The sequence below is a fragment of the Corvus hawaiiensis genome, chromosome 3 (assembly GCF_020740725.1).
Source record: "Corvus hawaiiensis isolate bCorHaw1 chromosome 3, bCorHaw1.pri.cur, whole genome shotgun sequence".
NCBI lineage: Eukaryota > Metazoa > Chordata > Aves > Passeriformes > Corvidae > Corvus > Corvus hawaiiensis.
Genome location: NC_063215.1, coordinates 69161949 through 69183369, shown reverse-complemented (window position 1 = coordinate 69183369; position 21421 = coordinate 69161949). Strand labels below are relative to the sequence as shown.

Genomic DNA, 21421 nt, shown 5'->3' with positions numbered 1-21421 from the left:
GAGGTATCCCCTGCCCCTGCAGTACCTCTACTTATGCTGTACCTGCTGGATGAACATAAGGAGCACTTTGGTACCAGGACTTCTCAATTACCCCCCTTTACTACTAGTCAGTCCTTTTAAAAGTCTGCTCATAAATAAGAAAATCTACTTCATGGGAATACTCACTGCCATACGATGCTGCTTCCTCAGCTGCTTTACCCGGATTTGGTCCATGTTTGTAGCAACGTCCTTCTCAGGCTGCTCTAAGTCTTCAGAGTACCTCTGTACCAAAGCCTCAGGAATGCCACAGCGACCATGCTGAATGTTCCCAGCCAGACACAAAGGAGAGAGGACAGATTAAAGAAGTGTATCTATACAGACCAAACAATGCAACAGAAAGAGAAGTGCAGCATGGGAGCAAGAAGGAGCTTTCGTTGAGGTGCCATGAAAACTGAAAAAGTAATCCCTAAAAGACTCCTTCCTTCCCCCCGCAAAAAGATGTACTAGTTGATGCTATCAAATCAGAGTTTCTTGGCAACATAAAATCTAATCATTACCTCCTTTTTCAGTTCTACTCCCCCATATTAGTAGAGAAAGAGACATTTCCATGCCCAGTGCCACCAAGGCACCAGTGGTCTGAAAAGATGAAGGTTCAGAGTAAGTCTGGGATTTCTGAGTCCCCCACAACACAAGAACTACTTTAGGCATACAGTCTGATAGAAAAGACAAACAGGGTTATAGAATGTCTAATGTCCCAATGATTGTTAGCTTATCTTGGCCACCCACAAAAAATGTCAGATACAATGAATGACAGACTATCCCTTGGAATGCTAGCACAATAAAACCACTGAGGTGATTACCACTTACCTTGTCTGAGTACGGTTCTTCAGTAAGATCAATGTCTTCAGACTGCAGCTTGTTTTCTATGACCATTTCCAGATCCATTCCTCTGCTACAAGAGACTTTCCTTGCTGATGCAGGACCGAGCTTTACCACATGCTGCTGAACACTAGCAGTCTCTGGGAGCTCCGACAGCCAGGGCGGCAGCGGGCTAGGAGGGCTACTGGGCTCCTGTTCAGAAGATGTCCTATGGACAGGTACTCCATGACAATCAATGGGAGTGGAGGAGCTGGTCTTTTTTACTGGCAAACATGGTGCTTCTAAACTTGAGTGGTTTCCACTTGTGGTCATGGGAGGATGATATAATCCATTAGAAAGGCGTTCTCGGCATTTTTTGGCAGGGACAGGCGGCGGCTGAGAAGGATTTTTTGGTTGCATTCTTGCCTCGTTTATGCCTTTTTGCTCAGCTTCTAGACCTCCCTTGAGGACTGGAGCATAATCAGCCCGTGCAAGGTCATGAAAACCTTTACTCTGTATTTCCAGAGGTGTCCTTGTTGCATGATGCATCACTAAGGCAGGCTCAGCTTCACAGTTTTTCAGGGGGAATGGAGCAGGCTTTCCACCTGCAGTCTCCATTACAGAGAAGTTCAATTCCTTAGCTCTTCCTTTCTGAGAATTAGCAGCTTCTTTGCCCTGCTTAGCCATGAAATCATCTACCTTACAGCTGCTTCCATGAGACTGAGGCGGCAAGGCAGAGCCAGTTGCCTTTTTAGCTATATCCAGTGAATCCTGAGGAAAAGAACCTACTTTCTTGTTAGTGCCCTGTAAGTTAGTATGGGGTTCTCCCTGGAGATCATCCAGTGAGTGGGATCTTGGCCATGTGTCTACACCCTGGGGGCCATCCAGAGTTTCATAGCTTCGACATACAGCAACTGGTAAACTTCTGCGGTTCTTCTTCAGACCCGTGACGGCCAGAGGCTGGACAGAACTCTTCAGAGCACGATGTGCACAACTCAGCCGGCTTTCTTTTTCCCCTGGCTGCAGAGTTTCTATTGACTTGGTCAGTGGAAGCGTGGGATAATTTGATAGCTGGTTTCTGCTGAAATCCCTAAAGCTATGCTCACTTGCTGATTTTGAAGGAGGAAGACAAGTCCTTCGAGTTTTACCTAGAAACAAATAAATTCACCATTAAAAATAAAATCTCCAGCATAAATAACAGATCACTTCTAAATGCTTTTGAAACAAAATTATTTATTCCCTTTTTGTTAATTCTAAATGTAAAGGAACTCAATGGCATTTCAAGCATAAAGATTTGATTTGAACTTCAGCTTTAATAGTAAATGTTATCTTTTAAGTAAAATGCATCCAAAATACTTAATATCCTTCCTGCTCTCCAGTGTGCAGAGATTTGAGGTCTAGCTCATATAAACCTTGTTCAGTGTAGAAATACTGTATCCTACAGTTAGAACTGATACCTTATACTCATTGTGTGAAGTTGTTTGACAACCCCCCCTGAAATAACTCAAAAGACCTACATTTTTTTCTTCTTCTCTAATTTGTTTAATATATAAATAATAATGTTAATCTTTTAATAAAGTTTACTAGTTTGCATAGGATTTTTTTAAAGATACTTCCTGTTTATAAATTTTTAAATTATATGCCAATAGTGTTATTTCATCTTTTAAATGAGCCACAAACTATTTGCAATGGCAAAACAGAGAGCAAGAAAGTGCATGAAGACTGGTTTTGCATCAGCCCCTTTGGAAAGCTACTTTCAGGGATGGCAGAGTTTTATAGAAAAAGATCTTAAGAGATGGAGAAGTGTTTCAAAAGGGAGTTTCAAGCGTGACTAATCTTAGTCTCAAATCATAGTGTGTACTTTTAAGCAATAGATGCTTTCTTCTTGCCTTCAGAGCTTTATCCTGAAAGAAGTTCAGTGCTTGGCTTTTAAATAATATGCACTGTTCACCTTGCATAGGAATGAAAGGAACCTGTTTAACCTAAGAAAATAAATACCTTGCTTTCTCTTGCCTCTTACTCTGCTCAAGGAGTTTAAAAAAAACAAAGTATCCAGAAAACTAGCAAAGAAAATGGAGGTTACATTTAAGAAGATATAAGGACAACACTCTCAAAAAAAAGTTAAAATCAAGGCGTGCTTATGAGGATGCATGTGAGTACACAGGAACTCCTTTCTCAGAAGCTGTATAGTTCACAGTTCAACTCAAGCTAAATATCACCATTTCCCCACAATGCTAATAGAGACACATCCCACACTGAAGTTGTCTCTCTTGGTGCTACCTTGAGTTCAGGTAACCCAGAGAAGTAGCAGAAAGAAACTCTCTGTCTGCACCCTTCCACATGGAGCTAGGCCACCACCTTCTGAACATAACTTGAAATCACATTAAAAAGATGTGTAAGAAATGGTACATTCATTTTTTAGTGCCTTCAGGCGCTAATGTCAATATGTAATGAGCATGGAAAGGAGTGTTCTCTTTCTATTATTCATATTTGCTAGCACATGCCTGACTTGTGCAGTAATTCATCCTCTTGTCTGGGGGTTGCTGTCACAGCTCACACAACAAAATCCATGTGCCTTCTTTTCAATCTGATATATCGATCAGGGGTTACACAGTTTTTAGGAAAGTTCACTCAGGAATGTCAGTACTAAAAGAAAGTTGTGAAAAACCCTACTACTGTGAAATATAAGCTCTTACTGAAGCCGTAAGGGTATCTAATAAGCAGCATTTAATTTCTTTAGAAATGAGGTATGTCTGTGTAAGGCCAGTAGCCTGGAAATGGAAAAAAGAAGAAATGAGGAACAGGAAAAGGAAGAAAAAAAAAAAACCAAGAAAAGAGAAATTTTGTGAAAGTAAAATCAAATCTTTAGTTCATTCCAACCCTGTTAGGCATACATATACAAATGAGGTGAGAACGGGAGGAAGTTCAAAATATTTTGTCTATAACATATATAACCACACATGCAATCTTTATGGTCTCTGCTTCAAAATGGTTTAAAAGGTACTGCTAGGTTCAATGCTATGGCTTTGTACAAAGGACAGTAGTTGAGAACGTAATTTCTTTTAATGTGATTTAAGTGAAGAGCAATATCAGGAGGGGAGCTATGATTTATTTCTCTTTTTTCATCTACTCCTTCCTTCCTCCTGTCAGGCGTAATTTCATTATGCTTCTGAGACACTAAAAAATGAAGGTAATATTTCCTGAAAACAGATTTTAAAATATATTTTTAAGCTGTTTTCATGAAGTGGAGAGTTATATAAATAATGTCCACAAATGTAATATTGCCTACCTTAAGAAAAAAAAAAAAGGGAAACAACCTGCAAGGGTTGAAGTGTATAGCTAGTAAAGTTTAAACCGCATTTTTAATGCTAGGATTTTTGATAATAACTCAGTCTTATGGATCCCTGATACAGTTATGCAGTCTAATGCCTTTCATAGGGCTGTAAACCATAGAGGCATTTCTGATTCAAATGTGTGCAGGACACAGATGTCTGGGTGAAAAATAAGATTACAAAGGCGGTCCTCACACAAAATGAAAGAAAAGTTTATATTATTTTCAGTTCAAGCTATAGGAAATACTTCAACTCTTCTGTTTGATGTTATGGTGCAGTTCTTGGACAAAGCATTGTCCACCTCTCATGATACTTTTCTTGTTACTATGATACAGGGAAGGAACTTTTCCATTCCTTGTCATCTTCTGTCTCAGAAGAAAGAAGACTGTCTTGGGTAATCGTTCTAGAGGTACCATAGCTACAGCAAAAATTTTTCAGTGCTTATCACAGTATCTTTTTCCTTATGGAAGATGGTCCTCAGAAATTTATGTATGCAAAACCAGACACAGAATGCAGTGTCCAAATCCCAGATTTTATTAACTTCATTTTGGCATTGCTTTCTGTGGCTATAGTTTGGGGGCATTTCAAACTGCTCTGTTGACACAACAAAGATGATGGCACCTTAGACAATACTGGCCTCATTGCTTTTTCTACTGATTACAAATAAGTAGAAATGCACATTACATTAGGCAATGTGGCCACCTGTTCTGTTGCTTCCTTTTCTGACTAATCAGGGCTGAATGCTTAAGTGCTTAGGATGCCTGCCTGGTACTATGGGAATCTGGGCTTCAGATTCTGAACAAATCAGAGAATACCCTTATCTCAACCTGATAAAGGCCTGGTTTGTTCGCTCATTCAAGTGTGCACATTGCACGTGCAATTTCACCTCTTTACATCCCCTTGAAAAAGCTATACAACATAACAAGTAAAGGTTCAAAGAAGCCAGGCATGAACAGGGATAGGAATGACCTATAGGGAATAATTAATAGGCCTTCTCAGACTAAAAAAGAGATGACTTGGGAAGGAGTATGACAGACATCTGTATACAGATATTGTTAGGTATGGAGGTTCTAAGGAAGACCAGGGGCATTCATAAGAAGTTCCAGGAAAATTGACGAATGCAAGGAAACAGCACCCAAATTTTGAAGTCCTTAAATGAGTCATTCCCCAAGAGTGTCCTGGGAAGCATCAAATATGCATGCTCTGTTCCTATACCCTTCTGTAGCTATCTACTTTTGGCCAGTCCTGTGAGAACCAGATTTCTTATATGGGTTCCAAATGCACCTCAAACTGCCGACTCCCGCACACAAAGCAAGCCCACTGCCTGCCTCTAAATTGTGACTAATTGTCACAAGTCTAAGGGACAACTTGCTCTCTCTGCCCTGATTCTATATGGACTAAGCATCTGATCAGGGATGGTAACTTCCTGCTCTGAGGTTTTTCCTGTCTAACACCGGATAGATCACAGACTGCCTGCTCCTTGCTCTCTGTGAATCGAAACAAAACCACAATGCTGCTATAAGTACACTGTAGATACCTAGGAGAATATCCAAACACTTCTGCGGTGGGACCCAGAAAAGTACTTACAAAAGATACTCTGCTATAGTACATAGCAAACCATTTTCTAGCCAAAGTGTAAGAGCAGCTCTGAAATCTTGAACTGATATCAAAAGATCCAATATCAGCCCCAAACTGGACACTATACTATTCATAGAAATATTATGTATAACCATTACCCAGAAAATGTGAAGACTGGTTTCTTCTCAGAATGCACTTCCCCTTTATGAAGTGCTGATCTGCACATTATGGTATTTATACCAGACATGAGAATGAGAACAGAATGTATTTTGAAAAAAAAAATGCACATAAACAACTATGGACCATGAACTTTGCAATGAAGGTGAAGCACTTTTCAGATTAAATAGCCTTGACAAAATCTCTGAATGAATCAAATGTTCTTTTCATAATGGTTTTCAAAACAAGCACTAAATGCATTTGTGAGCAAAAATGATGCAGAAATGCAGCAAGTCATACATTAAAAAAAAATATTAAAATCATCAGCATTTCACATTCTGGAAAACTCAGAGAGAAATATTAGTTTAAATGTAAGTATCCAAGCAGACAGGCAATGCCAATTGCTTTCTAAAGGTTTTATTATATTGTTAAAATAAAGAAAGTGTACAAGCAGCACTTCAACTTCGGTGTTACAGCTATCATTATGATTGTACTTAGAGATAAAAAGAAGAGAAAATTGTCACATATGCCATATATTTAGCTATGATTCTATTCCAGCATGCCAAGTGGAGGTGGATTCATATTCAAGAAAAAAGCCTCCCTCCTTTCAGGAATTTAGTATACTGTCAATTCCAGGCATTCAGCTTCAAAGCAAATTGCTATTTTCTTCAATAAAATGTTATTTTTCAGTAGCAGACTAACAGAAAATGCACATACTAAGAGAAGGATTTTTAGCTCTTATTTTAAATTGGAAAAATGGCCACTATAACGGGTTTACAGAATCTATTTTTTCTGTTCCTGGTTTCCTATTTATGGTGAATGCTAGCAATAAATCCAGGCAGTCTGAGGCCAAGACATGGCTCAAATGCTTGGCGTGAAAATGCCTAACTCAAACCAATTTCAGCTCTTTTAATATTTCATCCCTAATGACAAGTTTAGACCATCCCAGAAGTAAAGCATATGCTCAATCAGCACAATAACCTGTTTCTTCAGATCAGAGACAGCAATCTCTATTATCATCATCTGCCTTGGTAATTTTTCAGTGCATCACCTTTCCCTGATGCAGGATAAGGCAATGGGAGCTGATATCATTAGCATTTTTTTCATAGTTTATTTTCTTGCCAACTTCTCAATAATTTAACTTTCTAGTGTTCATACACTAAAAAGTCCTAAATCTCTGCAGTTGGGCTCTGATCAGAGGACAATGCAACATGCAACCCAAAGCAAACAGAAAAATACGGCCTAAAACAAAGAACATTTTCTTAACAGCTTTTGTAAGGGTTCAAAAGAAATCCCCCTAATATCAGTAGAGTTCAGAGGCTTCTCTGTTGTTGGTCCTTTAGACTTGGACTGTCAGTGTACAAGCAAGTGCAAGCCTCATGAGGCACAGTGGCATGAGAATATGATTGGGAGCAGAGAAGGCAGGAGAATGGCAGTGAGAAAGACTGTTGCTTTAGGATCACGAAAGAAAGACTATTTGTGAAATGTGATCTGTTTCCTACTAATGCAAATAAATAAATAAGAAGCAGTAGCAGTGAAAATCAATGGCTCAAGCCAAGGCAGAAAGAGGTAGTCAGAGCAAAGAACAAAGTCAAGTAGGAAGTAGCTTGTGCTAGCTAGGAACAGGAGCAAAAGTATATGAAGTTATCTACTGAAAAAAAAAGACTGCAGGAACTATAAGGCTCACTGTTGTCACCATTACCATTCTCCAGGTTTTCACTGCTTTCGTAGCAGCCAGAATCCCGAGGAGAGCATCCAGTTAGGCCTTGGCCTTCAATGAGAAGTTTCTCCTGAGATCCTGACTGGTCGCTGTTACCTAGAGGATGCGAGAATACAGTGAAAAACAGGCAAACATAAAATGCGGCTGAACTTCGCAACCTTCCATTTCAAACACCATTGTCTTGTGTGTCCAGAGAAGGGCAACACAGCTGGTGAAGGGTCTGGAGCACAAGTCTTATGAGAAGCAGTCAAGGGAACTGGGGCTGTTGAGCCTGGAGAAAAGGAGGCTCAGGGGAGACCTTAATGCCCTCTGCACTGTTGGACTGTTGTAGTCAGGTGGGGGTCGGCCTCTTCTGCCAAGTAACAAACAATGGGACTAAAGGAAATGGCCTGAAGCTGTGCCAGGGGAGGCCAGGGGAGGTTTAGTTTGTGAATTAAGAAAAATTTCTTCACTGAAAAGGTGGTCAGGCACTCAAACAGGTTGCCCAGGGCAATGGTTGAGTCACCATCATTGGAGGTATTTAAAAGACGTGCAGATGTGGTACTTAGGGACTTGGTTTAGTGAGGACTTGGTTGGACTTGCTGTACCTAAAGGTCTTTACCAATCTAAATGATTCTATGATTTTCCCTATTGTATTATTTATATCAGAAAAGAATGAGCATTAGGAAAAGCCATCACAAATGTTGGAAACATTCATCCTGTTTGGTAAACGATTAACAACAGCCTCAGCAAGAGTGTGAGGGAGCAGCATGGTACACAATGAAAGCAGAATGGAATTTCTGTGCGCCTCAGCTGCCTTGGGGCCTGCAACTTACCACCACAGAAATTTATTTAAAATGATTGTGTCAAAGTTCTTTCTAAGACTTAAAAAAACCCTCCAACACCCAAAACAGAAGAAAAGAGCTGAAAAGAACCAAGTCAAGTGAAAAAGAATAAAATCCTAACTCTGAATTACCTTCCAGAAGACCTGGAGGAAGGATCAGGAGTGAGTCTGGCACATTAGATATTGTCCCCTAACAAAGGATGAAGGGACATGAAGGAGACTAATGGTGCCAATTCCTTCCTTCCTTGGTCCATGCAAAAAGCCAACACTCAAGTGTGGTCCATCCAGCTTGCATACACTGGATTCCAGGCATTTACCCAGAATGTTTTGTCAGAAATCATATTTTGTAAAGAAGCTAAATCTGGAGCTGAAGATACAGAAAACCAGTGTCATGACACAGGAATACAGTTTATGCTGTGGGCTTTTTCCCCCTGCAATAAAATGTCAGAAATGGCTAGTACAATTCCTACTCTCAGCACACGGCAGGTAATTATGGGATGGAACTATGTGCTGTTGCCCCTCCCAGATTCCAGCTGTCTGGTCCCCACTTCTCTTTCTCCTCATCATCCTGACTTGGAGCTGGAATTTGTACTTTCCAACCATGAAATCGTCAAGTTTTCAAACCAAAATTGAAGGGTCCTGAAAAGAATTTTTACTTCAGGGAAGTTTAGCATTCTAAATAGGTCTGCACATAATGAAGAGAAGCTCATCTTAAGTGACAAAAAGCTACTCTGATATAAGTGAAAAGAAACTAATTCTGCAACTGCAACTTTATTGGGAGCTAGAGAAGGGCAAGGAAGGAGTGGATGCCTCTTTGGGAAATGAACAAGAAAGCTACACAGGCCACACAGCACTGTCTAAAGACACTAACCACAAATATTGCTGTAACTGAATTAAGCATTTCCCACTTAATAACAGCTGTTTAAATTGCTGCTATGGCAGTTTAAGCTAAAACATAGGAATTTGCACAGAAGCAGCTGAGAAAGCCCTCACACAATCCCTTCTACTGATTCTGCTCGGTGGATACCAACCTTGTACTGACACTTGGAGATGAAGGGCAAATTCAGTACTGTCTAAGGTTGCTGCAGCTAGGCTCTGCTTACTCCTGTGCAGCAAAGACACCCTTGCATTTGACTGCCATGGCTTACTCCACTTTTCCTCGTCATTGCAACCACTTTCCCGATACCACGTGTTCAGTGAGCAAAACTGCACTGCCGAACACAGATAGGTGGGTCACTGTTTTTCACTCTTTGCACTTGACTGATATATTTGCTCCCTTTGAAAATTGCTGTGTTGCCATATACACAACCTGAAGCTACCGTTACAATCCTGCAATTAACAGCCCAAGAACCAAAAGCATGTGCAGATAAGATTAATTCACATTACACTTCTCCACAGCCCTCTGGGCTTTGACTTTTTTTTTACTCTTGATAAACTTAATCTCTTCCCTCTAATCTGGAAATTTCTTCTTTCCTACTCTCTATGTCTCAGCCTCTTACTTTGAGTAGGTTATCTCAGGATTTATTCTTGAACAACAGTATTCTAAAGTGTTGTGTGTTGTACATTTGATATTCATTAAATAAGTTGGGTGGCAAGGTTTACATGAACAGAATTAATTCCAGCAGAACAAAAGGAAGTTTTAAGTCACTCCTCAAAAATCTAACGTTACACAGGATTACCCTGGAAATGACTAGATTAGGAAAAAAAATCAAAATCCTGGAACAAGTTTTCTGCTTTAAGGGGTTCACAAGGCTCTTGGCAAAGCTCTACTAAAACAGAAAACCTCTAACATCCCACGTACTATCATATTCCTGAAGAAGTTCCACTGCTGTGAGGAGAACAGCTCTGTGCTCAGGATCTCGGATGTTCAGTTCATCCAAATCTTCTTCTTCTAAAAGCTTAAAGGTATCCAGATCTTCATAACCATTGAATAGAAATGTGGGCATGTGCTCCTGCACAAAGGGGAAAAAAATAAGAAGAGCTGTAAGACAACATATTCATTCAACTTTATCAATAAAAATACTAAAAGAGATTTTTGCAACCAGCAAGAAATGCAGTAGTTAAGTAAGTGCAAACCAGCGCACAACAGCAAAATTATGTATTATAGTTTGCATAAACACTGCTCTGAATTCAGGGAGGTAGCTGTGCCAGAACTGGAATGCTGCATATATTGTTGTGCTTGGAATGTACTGTATTACATGGCCTGGGTATCATGCTACCTGAAGGCACAACATGGCATGGTTCTGTATGAGGGGAGAAGTATGAAAGGTGAATGACAGCCACACCAATTTATCCTGAGAAACACGGGAAAAAAAAGTCCACTTTAAAGACAGGGCAATTATTGTTATTTTACACTTTTGGCTTGCCTCTGGAGTGTGCTAGCCTGTGGTCATACCGTACAACGATTTACGGTCTCTGAGTGCACATGACTCGCAGCCTGCAGCACTTCATCATGCCTGAGAGGCAGTTCTGCCTGGCTTCAGCTATTTTCACTCTGCAGCTAAGACCTGATTCTGCTAAGTGGTGTCACAATCCTTAGGATTATGAATCTGGTGTGTAGCTTCCAAAACTAACAACTTCAAAGGTGTGGTCCCCTTCCCACAAGCAAAAGTGAAGGGTAAGCAGAGAGAGAAAGAATTGGGACCTTCAAATTGATGCGATCCAAGAGATCCTCAACTGACTTGGGCTGGGGAGGTCTGCTTTTTCGACGTCTCCTGGTGGGCCGCTTCGGCTTCTCTTCCTCTTCATTTAACACATCCACATAGATAAATTTGAAGGTGCCAACTTTGTTGTTCAAGAGACCCATCCAAGTGCCCATGGGGGGTTTGCTGATTATATCAATGATGTCACCTTTCTGCAGACCAAAGAAGCAAGAAAGCCACTTAGCTTTCTGACAGATATTTAAGCAAACACACCCACTTGGATTTCCATGTACACAGACAACACACTTTAGTTTTCAAAAGGTTAACCACAGCTCTTGCAAAAATGTCTGATAATGCTTGTTTTACGCATGGAAGGAAAGGGAATCAGGTGACATGCCTCAGAACACAGAGCAAGTCAACAAAAGAACCTGGAATGGAACCCGACTGTCCAGATTCACAAACCTGCTGGCATCTCTGTAGAGCATCAGTGCTCTTTGGTTCAAAAGTCTCTATGCTTGCAACTACCTGAAATTGGTGCAAAGCAGAGCATGCTCAGTGTATATGGGAACAATTTCACATCAGATCTCCTGAGCAAAGGAAGCCAACGCAGAAAGAACCAACAAAGTTGCTTTTCCTAATGTGCTCATGATCATTACAAAGAAACGGACACACAACTGCTTTTGCACACCTGAAGAGATTACCTTACATACATCTGCTTTAATTCCAAGCTGCCCTTGGAATTTTAAGTAATGAATGTAAGGAGTCAGTTTGAATTGAATATGGCACAACTAAAAATAATCAAAGCCGATATCCAGAAAAATTAAAGGGGGGTGACCACTCAGCAAAGTGTTTCAATATAAACTCAAACCAAGTTATATTAACTGAGATGCCTTTAAGAGACACTGTGTGCAGGTGCATGCACATTTCTTCCAAGAGTTTTGAAAATTTTTCCATTGAGGATTATTTCATTGTGGCAGACAAAGTATTTTTCCAATCTTTCAAGCAAAACCTTGCAAAATGGAAATGAATTGATGGCACATCTTTAATTTTCCAGAAACTAAAGACACAAGTGTCTTTCCCTGGATGGAGAGAAACGTAAGTACTTACTTATGTTCTATAACATTTTGTTAAAAATGCTATACAAGGAAATATTAAATGTATAAGACAGGTTAAAGGGCTTAAAAAACACATATAAATTCATTAAAAGATTAAGAATTCTATCATTGCTGCAAAAAGCTCTTAATTTAGAATTTTAGCAAAATAAATGTTTTACTCCTTAAAAACAAATATAGCTGGTACCTTGAGCTTCAGAGAATCTGTATCATAAGGACTTGGAGTAAAATCAGTGTGAACTCTGGCTCTTCCACAAAAAGGTCCTCTGTAAGGAGGCTCTTCATCGTCACCATCTTCTGATTTCACACTCTCCCTGTTGCTGGTTGAGGAATCTGTTGTGCTCACTGTCTGACCACCTGTGTGGGAGACATAGTATCAGTTCACAGAAAAGGCTCTTTGTGAAGAAGCTTCAGAAACAGAGGAAAGATAGAAAATGGGTCTTCTTTCCACAAAACATGGTATCAAAGTTAAAAGTCCTTAGATGCTGCTATTTCTTATACACACATATGGATGGGAGAGTTAGTAAATCTACTTTGCACTCCTGTTTTCCTGAATTCAGCCCCTTAATATTTAACCGAGAAGCTATTTAACAAGTGTCTCATCTATGGTACGTCACAGGAGATGACATCTTCTGGGAAGTTTTGCTCACAAAACTTTTATGAGGAAAACAAGCTCTGAAACCTGCAGGGGGGTTCTAGAATCCCTCCCAAGTCCAGAAATTTCGTGAATAGTGCAGCAAGTTCACATCACCTGTGTTCCATTTAAGCTGTTTCGTGTCGAGACAATCAAAACCAGAGAGGTTTTAAATACTACTCTTTCTTTAACCAGTTAATGAGAGAAACTCTCTCGAGGTTTCTCTGGAGGGAAGGTGGGAAGCCCATCTGGAGTGCTCAGGAGAAATCCAGTGTAAAGATGAGCCGGTTTACTACTGGCCAAGGATTGTAATTCTTATTTAGAGTGAGAATTACAATCCTTGGCCAGTAGTAAACAGATTCATTATTACATTTATATTAGAATACTTATATTATAATAGTAGGACCCAGCAGACCAAGCCAGAAAACCGAATTTCACTTTTTCAGGGTTCTGCATAAACATAAAGCAAAAAAAACCCACTCTTTGCACCAAAGAGCTTACAGTTCTTTGCAAACCCCTAATGACTAACCCATCAGCCTTTCTACTTTTTAACCACTGTTTCTGCTTTGACTTTCTCTGATTCTGCTTACTGTGGAGATCTCTGCTCCCTGAAGCCACAGAAATGGAGTAACACAGTTATAACTGAACTTACTCATTGAGCTCTGACCACTTAAGGAACTCCTCAGGCTCTCCACTGAGCCACCAGCTTTCAGCTTGGGTTTGTCCAGGGAGTCAGCGTCTGGTGGTGGCGACTGCAGGGAACCTGGCATGATCCCGGGGCTGGACTCCTGAAAGGGATTGGACCATTAAAGTTTGTTAAATGAACATAGGCACTGACAGGAGCTGCTTGTGCATCTCTAAAAAGATTCTGTTTTCCCGCTCTTTACCAGACAGGCTGAAACCTTCTATCTACTTATTTAGCAGTACCCAGCTGTGGTAGAAACTCCACTTTATTAGGCATGATAGTGGTGATGGGAGCAAACAGACCAGGCTGAAAAAGCTAGCATTGTAAGTAGAAACAAAAACCTTACACAAAGCTCCCAATTCAAGGGTTTTTATGACACATGAATACTTTTGCCAGCAGTACTTGCAAAACAACTAGTGCCAAATTCAGGTTTCTGAATCAGGATTTTGTACAAAGATGGACACAAACAAACAGACAATGCAAGTGAGACATGAAGCAATGGGTTTGTTTTGTTGGTTTTTTTTCCAGTGAATTTTTTATATCATTGCTCATTTACCTAGAAGAACAAAAAAAAAAATTGGCTGGAAAATGCAGCCTTTGCATAGTACAAATACGCATAAACATATATGCATAAATATAAAAAGATTTTGCTACATGTGCAATAGTTTAAGCAATTTCTCTTTTCATTCAGTCAAACATTACAGAAAATCAAAAGGGTCTTTCCTAAATTGAAATTCTGTCAGCCTTTGTGAAGCACAGGTAAAACAAAGCAGCAGATACTTGTGGCCAGCATAACTTTTGCTTGTTTTAATGCATGCAGAAAGAGATACTGGAACATACTTTGAATCATGATGCCTGAAAGTCATAAATATTTTAAAACAACTGTGCCATGAAGTTTGAAAACAGAGGAACTGTAGCTTGCATACAGGAGTGTTTTGTGGAGATGTGTGGTCATAAAACTTTTAGATGAACACTATTATTTGCATGCTGAAGAATCATTAGGAAAATCTCATCCCAGCATATGACTTCAGAGGTAAAGTCAATCTCAGAGAGAGAGACAGAGAGCAGAAGTATTGCTAAGTCACTGTAAAGCAATTTCTCAAAGGATCCCTTTTTTTTGGCAGACTTTGCAGAAACGCACTGTAAAGCCAGTCAGACACCAAAACATCTTCTCACCAATATTAAATCATGTTACACCTTAAAATATTTTAACTGTAAGTTTAAATTAAATAACCAGAAGTGTAGTACTGCCCCTGGTTATGAATAAGTATGGCTAATAAATCATTCTGCAGGAAAGGGATTCTAATGCTGCAAAGCATGGCATAACACTGGCCACATTTCTGCCTCTCTTGGTGCCTGCAGATTCTTCAGTTTGGGGTTGTTACTATGGATGTTACGAACTGCTCCTTTTACACGCAGTAAGGCTTTGCATTAAGAGCAAAACTCCCTTTCCATTCCCAATTCCCCATGACTGCGAGCATCCCCTGCGACCCAGCAGCCGGTCTGAGCCCACGTGGGGGCGGTGTTAACCAGGAAGAGCTCTGCTTTCCCAGCGTCTTTCGAACTTCCTCCTTACACAACCCAAGTGGCAAGACCGATTTTAAACAAATGCCGAAAATTTTTGACACTCCACTAAAGCAAGGAACCCAAAGTATACCAAAAGGGGAAAAGACAGAAATTGTTTCTGGGCCACTGAAATTCAAAGCCTAATTTAGAACTAATGTACTTCAGGTTTGTCTTTAAGAATAAGACTATAAAAATCTGTAATGAAAGAATAATAGGAAAATCTTCTGTCAGATGCCCCCTTTCTGACTAGATTGTGCCTCTGTTTTAATGGGCTGTGGCACAGGGCAAGCTATGATGGAGAAAAGATCTGTAATAGCAGAGAAGAGCTGTGTATGTGGAGTTATGCTGGGAATTTAAACTACGGTGTAAATTGCAGATTAAATATATTACTGTGACCCTGTGTAACATACTAGTTCCCTTAATAAATTATGATAGAAAAGAAATGGAAATAGAGAATGAGGTGTGTAGTGCCATCAGTGACAGACTTCTGATGAGCTACTTAAATGAAAATCTGAAAATGCATTTTCCATGGTACTGGCATCTAAAGGAAGCCATTTCACAGTGAGGGATTTTAAAGAAACACAGGAATAAGTCACACCATATAGTCTTGTTAGAAATTTCTTCAGAGATGCCTTGATGCATGGGAATCAATGTTGATTAACACTTCTACGTTATTAAGTGGATTCCACTGCAGACCTTACATACCTGCTCAGACAAAGAGCTGCTGTATTTTTTTGACATCCTTTTCTTCATTGTTTCTTTTACAGACTTCACCTTTTTGCCCAGAGATATACGGGAGGCAGAGGGTGATTTGATCACTTCTTTATAAACAAAGTCTCCTTCTTTGCCCTGCAAAATAAAACAGGGCTTAAGCCTTTTAAAGAGAAGAGCCATTTTTTCCCTCATTCAGCAGTCAGTGCAGAGGTGTCCAGGCAGACACAGGACAGCAGCACAGTGTCCTGTTGCCTGCTCCAAATTCACTGTTGAGACCTTGTGCAAACCACTGTAGCAGTCCACTGTAGCTCACTCTTAAGGATGGATTTGTAAACTTTTTGTGAAAGTATTGTGTGTAGATGTGTTGAGGACTGTTAGGATGCCTTTATCCCTTTGCATTTCAGATAAGTATTTGATCTGATAGAAAACCCCACAGTTTCAGGCTAAGCCTTCCTGACAGGACACGCAACAGTAGTTGTGGCTAATGTTGGCCAATACTACAAAGAGTTTAACAGGAATAAAGGTAACTCTGAGATCCTAGCCAAATACATATCTCTCTGTGTGTATATATATATGTGTGTATATCTACATTTGCCTACCCAAATTTACTTTTTATTTTTGCCTACCCGAATTTACTTTTTATTTTCAGACAGGTATTCTGCTAACCTCTGTGGTTTTACTGTGGACCATAAAAAAACCCAAAAAAACCGAGCACCACAAAAAAATGTACTAAATTCATCAGCCATGGACTTGCACTGTGTTTTTTAAGGCACACAACAGGGTACTGACAAACTAAGTTAGATAAATATAGTGGATGACAAAGACCAGCTGCTTTGAATGCATTTAACCTTTTCTAAACCAGCTTAAGATATTGAGCACTTACCTATGCCACAAGCACACACTTAATATGGATCAGCTGATGTTTTGCCAAACTTGTATGATTCAGCCCTTATTCAGATTGTCCAGGCAGGACATTAAACATCGTCTTACGTTTGACTGTGTTTTAGGAACCGCTGAGCAATGCAGCTCTGTTAGAGCTACTCTGGCACCCTCCAGCACAAAAAAGGACCAAAATCCATCTGGCCGAAGAGATTGCCTAGTGAGTTTGGTCTCTGACTTGGTTCAATTTAGCTACAAGAAGATAGCAAACCCTAAAATAAATGTACACTATATTGTACATTAAAGATTTATCTTTTTTTTTTTTTTCCCTACGTTTATGTATGTTTTCTACTTCACTAATGTTCTTACAAAAAGTTTCTCTGAAATTCAACTGACAATACATTTTTTTTCCCCCTTACAAGTTCTTCGTAATTACAACTTCTTTGGTAATTTTGGTCTTTTACAAGAAGTTAAGGACAGCTTTTTGCTTAATCTTTTTTTGAAAAAAACCTTCTATTTAATGGACTTACATGTTTTCAAGAAAAAACCCCCTTTGATCCGTATATATTGTTCTAGTGCACTGCATCTCTCCCACTACTGATGCTCCCAGGGATAAGTATAACATCTAAACTTCACACTTTCTTATATTAAAACCAATCTAATCAAAACAAGTATCTATGTTTAAAGATAAACACTCTAAGTTCAGAAGTTGACTTTTTTACTGAGTTGAAAATTGATGAGTAAAATAACCACCCACAGATTTAGCAAATTTAGGGGTATTTTATGATGTTAAAAAATAATAAGGCAACAAAAAGCATGCCCAAAAAACCCAGCTGGCATAAGAAGTAATATAATGCTGGCATAAAAAATGTTTCACAATTTAGACTTGATTTAAGTGGACAGTAAAGGTATCAGATCCAATGCTGGAACAGAAAAGAAAAACATCTATGGGCAGAAGGAAAAAATATGTTTGCTATTTCATTTGATATAATGTTCTGGCTCGTTTCTGTTCTGTTCTTTTTGGCCACAGGCCAACCAACAGTACCAGTGGGATCAACATGAGTAACATAAAATGGAATCAATTCTCAGGGGAGATGAGTTTTTTTTTTAAACACAAGAATTCTCTGAGATCAATTGCGCAGCACCCAGCACAATGGGATCCCGGTCTACTCCAGAGCTCTGAGATACAATGAGAAAACAAATAATGAACTTCTTTCATAATGACTTCCATGCAAATAACTGGCAGATCTTCAGCAAAGTTAGCCTCATCATTCCAAATAGTAAATATTTTTACCAAGAAAGTATAGCAAGCACATGTTTTGCCTTGGGTGATGCTCTGAGGAAGTCAGACGTAAGAACAGCCCACAGATGTGCCCCCAGATCTGCGCTTTGGTCACTTGTTCCTACCTTTTTACACATACTGTATATAAATACTTATCCACACATGGATATGGGTGGGTATGTTATTCTCAAAGCTAAGGAAGTTTGAGGTTAACAAAGATCCTCTGTTTTCTTGGATCCCCAAACTATTATTACAGACCTAAATTACACTTCAGTCTATTATAACTCTACTGCGCATTTCATTTTATGCTATTTCAAGTCTGCACCTTCTCAAACTCACCATTTGGTCAGAACTGTTTCCAATATGAAGGGAACGATTAGTCAAATCAAAGCCTCCAAAGCTACAGGTTCTCTGCAAAAAACCAAGGATAGGTAAGTTTTATCACCATGATTAGCTCACTTAGAACATCTGTGATTTGGAGAACACCAATTAAAACACAAATGTCTGCAAAAATGGAAAGAAACAAACAAACAAACAAAGGGATGAGAGATTATAAATCAGGAACTCTGTTGTAAAGCAATATGAGTCTCTCTTTTCCAGAGACAACTCCTTGGCCTAAGGTCTGCTGCTGTTGAGTCATCTACTGCCTACTCCTCTCTTTAAAAAGAAAAAAGACTTTTTGGTCTGAGGAAACTGTTGATCTTATGCATCAAGTTTTCCAAGGTGCTGGCAACTCCATCTCTTCACTCCCATCTGCCTTCATAAATAAGTCCACAGCAGCACTGAAACAGAGAACCACCAATCTTCTAAATCTTTTAAAGCATTGGATAACCTACCTTCTGAATAGCTGCATAGGCTGCATTTCCACTGAAATACAGGGAATCACTGGAAGCCTAGTAGGGTAAGCCCTTGGTAAGAGGAGGGAAAACCCAGCCCAGCTATCCATAAGCATTGTGTCCCCAGAGACCCAGCAAGCCCTGATTCCAGATAAGGTGCTCCAGCTTTTTCTTTGCAATCCAAGAGGTAATAAAACCTGACCAATGAACAACCAGCTGCACAGTACTCAAGTAACTGGCCCTGGCAGAAGTCTCATGGGGCAATGCAAGGAAATGAAGGTGTGGCAGTTAAAATTAACTTGCACAGCTTCAATTCTGGGCTCTGAGTGGGGTTTTGAAGACAGGCAGATTCCTACTATAAGTATTCTTTTCCGAGTCAGAGCTGAGATAAACAGGAGGCAGAAGATCAATGCTTGTGAACTAGAAGTTCTTAGGGCAACAGAGTAGAATCAGTTATGTATTGATTAGGTATTGGCTCAGACCTACAAAGGATTCAGTGAGTCAGTGAAGACCCACTACTGAGAACTACTAGGCTGCTTTGTCTATTAGGAAGAAGCAAGCTGTATAAACTGTGACACTTAGTAAACAATTATAAGAATTCATTCTTTTAAAGTAAACACTCTTCCTGCCCACCACTTAGAAGCATACGTATTAATAGCTTTTAGAAGATTTTATTTCTAGCTTCTTCCTGCTTACACCCAACAAACTTGGATGACAGTGTTTGTACCCACCACAACTCTAGTGGAACTCAAAGCCAGCTTTGTCGAGGCCCCACACACATTAAAGAGAGTGCTATGATGTAGAATTTTTCTAAGTGTTTGTTTTTTGTTTTTTTCCAGAAGGCAATGTGACTATGGCACAGGTTTTAAAAATTGTTTTTGGAAAACATTTGAGACTAACCACAAGTAATAAGATCAGTTTCTAATGCACAGCATGTTTAGCTAGGAGTAATTTGGTCCTTCTGTGAAGGACCATTATAACTAATGCTACAGTGTATGGTAATCCCAGCAATGAAGAGAGGACATCTGGAACTGCTCAGAGCAAACTTGTCTGTCAAATCAGCCAGAGCTCCTCCTAAAGAAGTCTTCCTGGAGAGCAAAACAACTGTTGGTTAAAAGCTTCTGAGTGAATGCACCTTATTAAGGATGCTTGTTGTTTCACTATGGACCTCCCCATACATTTAAAATTTAACTTCCACCTTCAGATTCCAGTAGAGGCCCTGGCAATACTGCACCAAACAAAAGGTCTGTGGATGAGGAGAGGGATATTCAATGGAATGGCCATGCAATCAAAAGTACTGTTCTTCTGGGAAAAAAGAAAAATTGATGCCATTTGAAAATTTCATGCATGTCCAGGCCACTGAAACAAATATAAATGACAAAAATGAATGGCAAGGCAAGACAGAGTGACCAATTCCACTGAATACATAGGCATTGCAATTTCCCTGAGGTTGCAGCAAACAAACATTGAGCATTTCTAGGAAGGAGCGGCATTAGTTGAAGCTTGGCAGCCATTTGTGGTTTCAGGAGGAAGTGCACTGAAAAAGCTGTAAGGGCAGCAGGTCTCCAACACTTATCCCATTCAAACCAGGATGGAGAAGCAGCTGACTGCGGAGTTCCTCAACAACAACAAAATGCTATCCATTTCTTTTTTAACTGTATCTCTGTGATTAAGCAAAGGTCAGTGCAGAAGGTTTTCATAAAGAAATTACTATAGCGAGACAAGACTAACTTAATAGAAGAACTGAAAAGTTTATGTCATCTGTATTTACCAAGATGTTTTTTGATTTACCTAAGATGTTATTTTACTAAGTTTTAGAGGGTATTTTTAATTATGGGGCATCTCTAGAACATATGAGTATGCTTTTTGGTCCAAGATAACCTTATTATTCAACCCACAGAGGGGCGAGCAAGGTTTCTCTCATAATTTTAATATCCTTACAGGAAAACAACATCTTCTGAGTACAAGGTCTGTACCAATAAACAGTGTCCTGTTAGGGGGAAAGTAAGCAGTCAATACAGAAGAAATAGTAAAGCTGCCAAGAGAGAATGTTCTTGGTATTGGGTAGAATAAAAATCTGTGTTTTGTGGCCAAAGAGCAAAAAGGGAACCATGAAGGCCTGGTCATCTCCCACAGGTTATTCAAGGAGACCACAGCTGTCACTCTTACACTTTATACCTGAAGAAATTAGGCAGAGACCTCTCAAAAAAAAAAAAAATTGTTATTAAGAGGAAAAGCTGTTTCTACTGTACTGTTCACTGGAATATCTTGCTTAATGTTATGGGTGCACTGCTGTTTCCATCCACTCAAGTAGGGAACATTGTCAACTAGACAACAGACTAGCTGGCTCAGCTTTGGAGATCTGGCATCAAAGGCAAGTTCCTAGGAAACTCAGAATCACAGTTAACATATGTTATATGATGAAATGTCATCATATAACAAAACTGGATCATATAATCAGGAAGCGGCTTTGGATCCCTATGGAGTGTTCAAATCACTTAATTTCTCACTCTAAGCACAGTTTCCTCTTTTGGCCATCCCCCGTTCCCTCTCCATAATGCTCTGAGGGAAGCTGCCACCTTCATTCCATGGTAGAAGGAAGGAGCAGTAGTGACACTCCTGGTG

At 39.7% G+C, this 21421-nt stretch overlaps 1 protein-coding gene across 11 annotated transcripts in view; it reads right to left on the bottom strand.

The window, feature by feature from the left end:
* SASH1 (SAM and SH3 domain containing 1) overlaps nucleotides 1–21421 on the bottom strand; it is a 534286-nt gene that overhangs the window by 4909 nt on the left and 507956 nt on the right. For 10 of the 11 annotated variants that reach the window (XM_048296504.1, XM_048296505.1, XM_048296508.1 and 7 more), the window contains 9 exons: nucleotides 18300–18371; nucleotides 15791–15934; nucleotides 13487–13622; nucleotides 12388–12557; nucleotides 11091–11300; nucleotides 10248–10398; nucleotides 7606–7719; nucleotides 847–1985; nucleotides 166–297 (listed from right to left, as the gene is read on the bottom strand). In XM_048296504.1, coding sequence (XP_048152461.1) covers nucleotides 166–297; nucleotides 847–1985; nucleotides 7606–7719; nucleotides 10248–10398; nucleotides 11091–11300; nucleotides 12388–12557; nucleotides 13487–13622; nucleotides 15791–15934; nucleotides 18300–18371 — 2268 coding nt within the window. The remainder of the gene's footprint in view (nucleotides 1–165; nucleotides 298–846; nucleotides 1986–7605; nucleotides 7720–10247; nucleotides 10399–11090; nucleotides 11301–12387; nucleotides 12558–13486; nucleotides 13623–15790; nucleotides 15935–18299; nucleotides 18372–21421) is intronic. The other variant, XM_048296509.1, reaches the window with a different exon arrangement.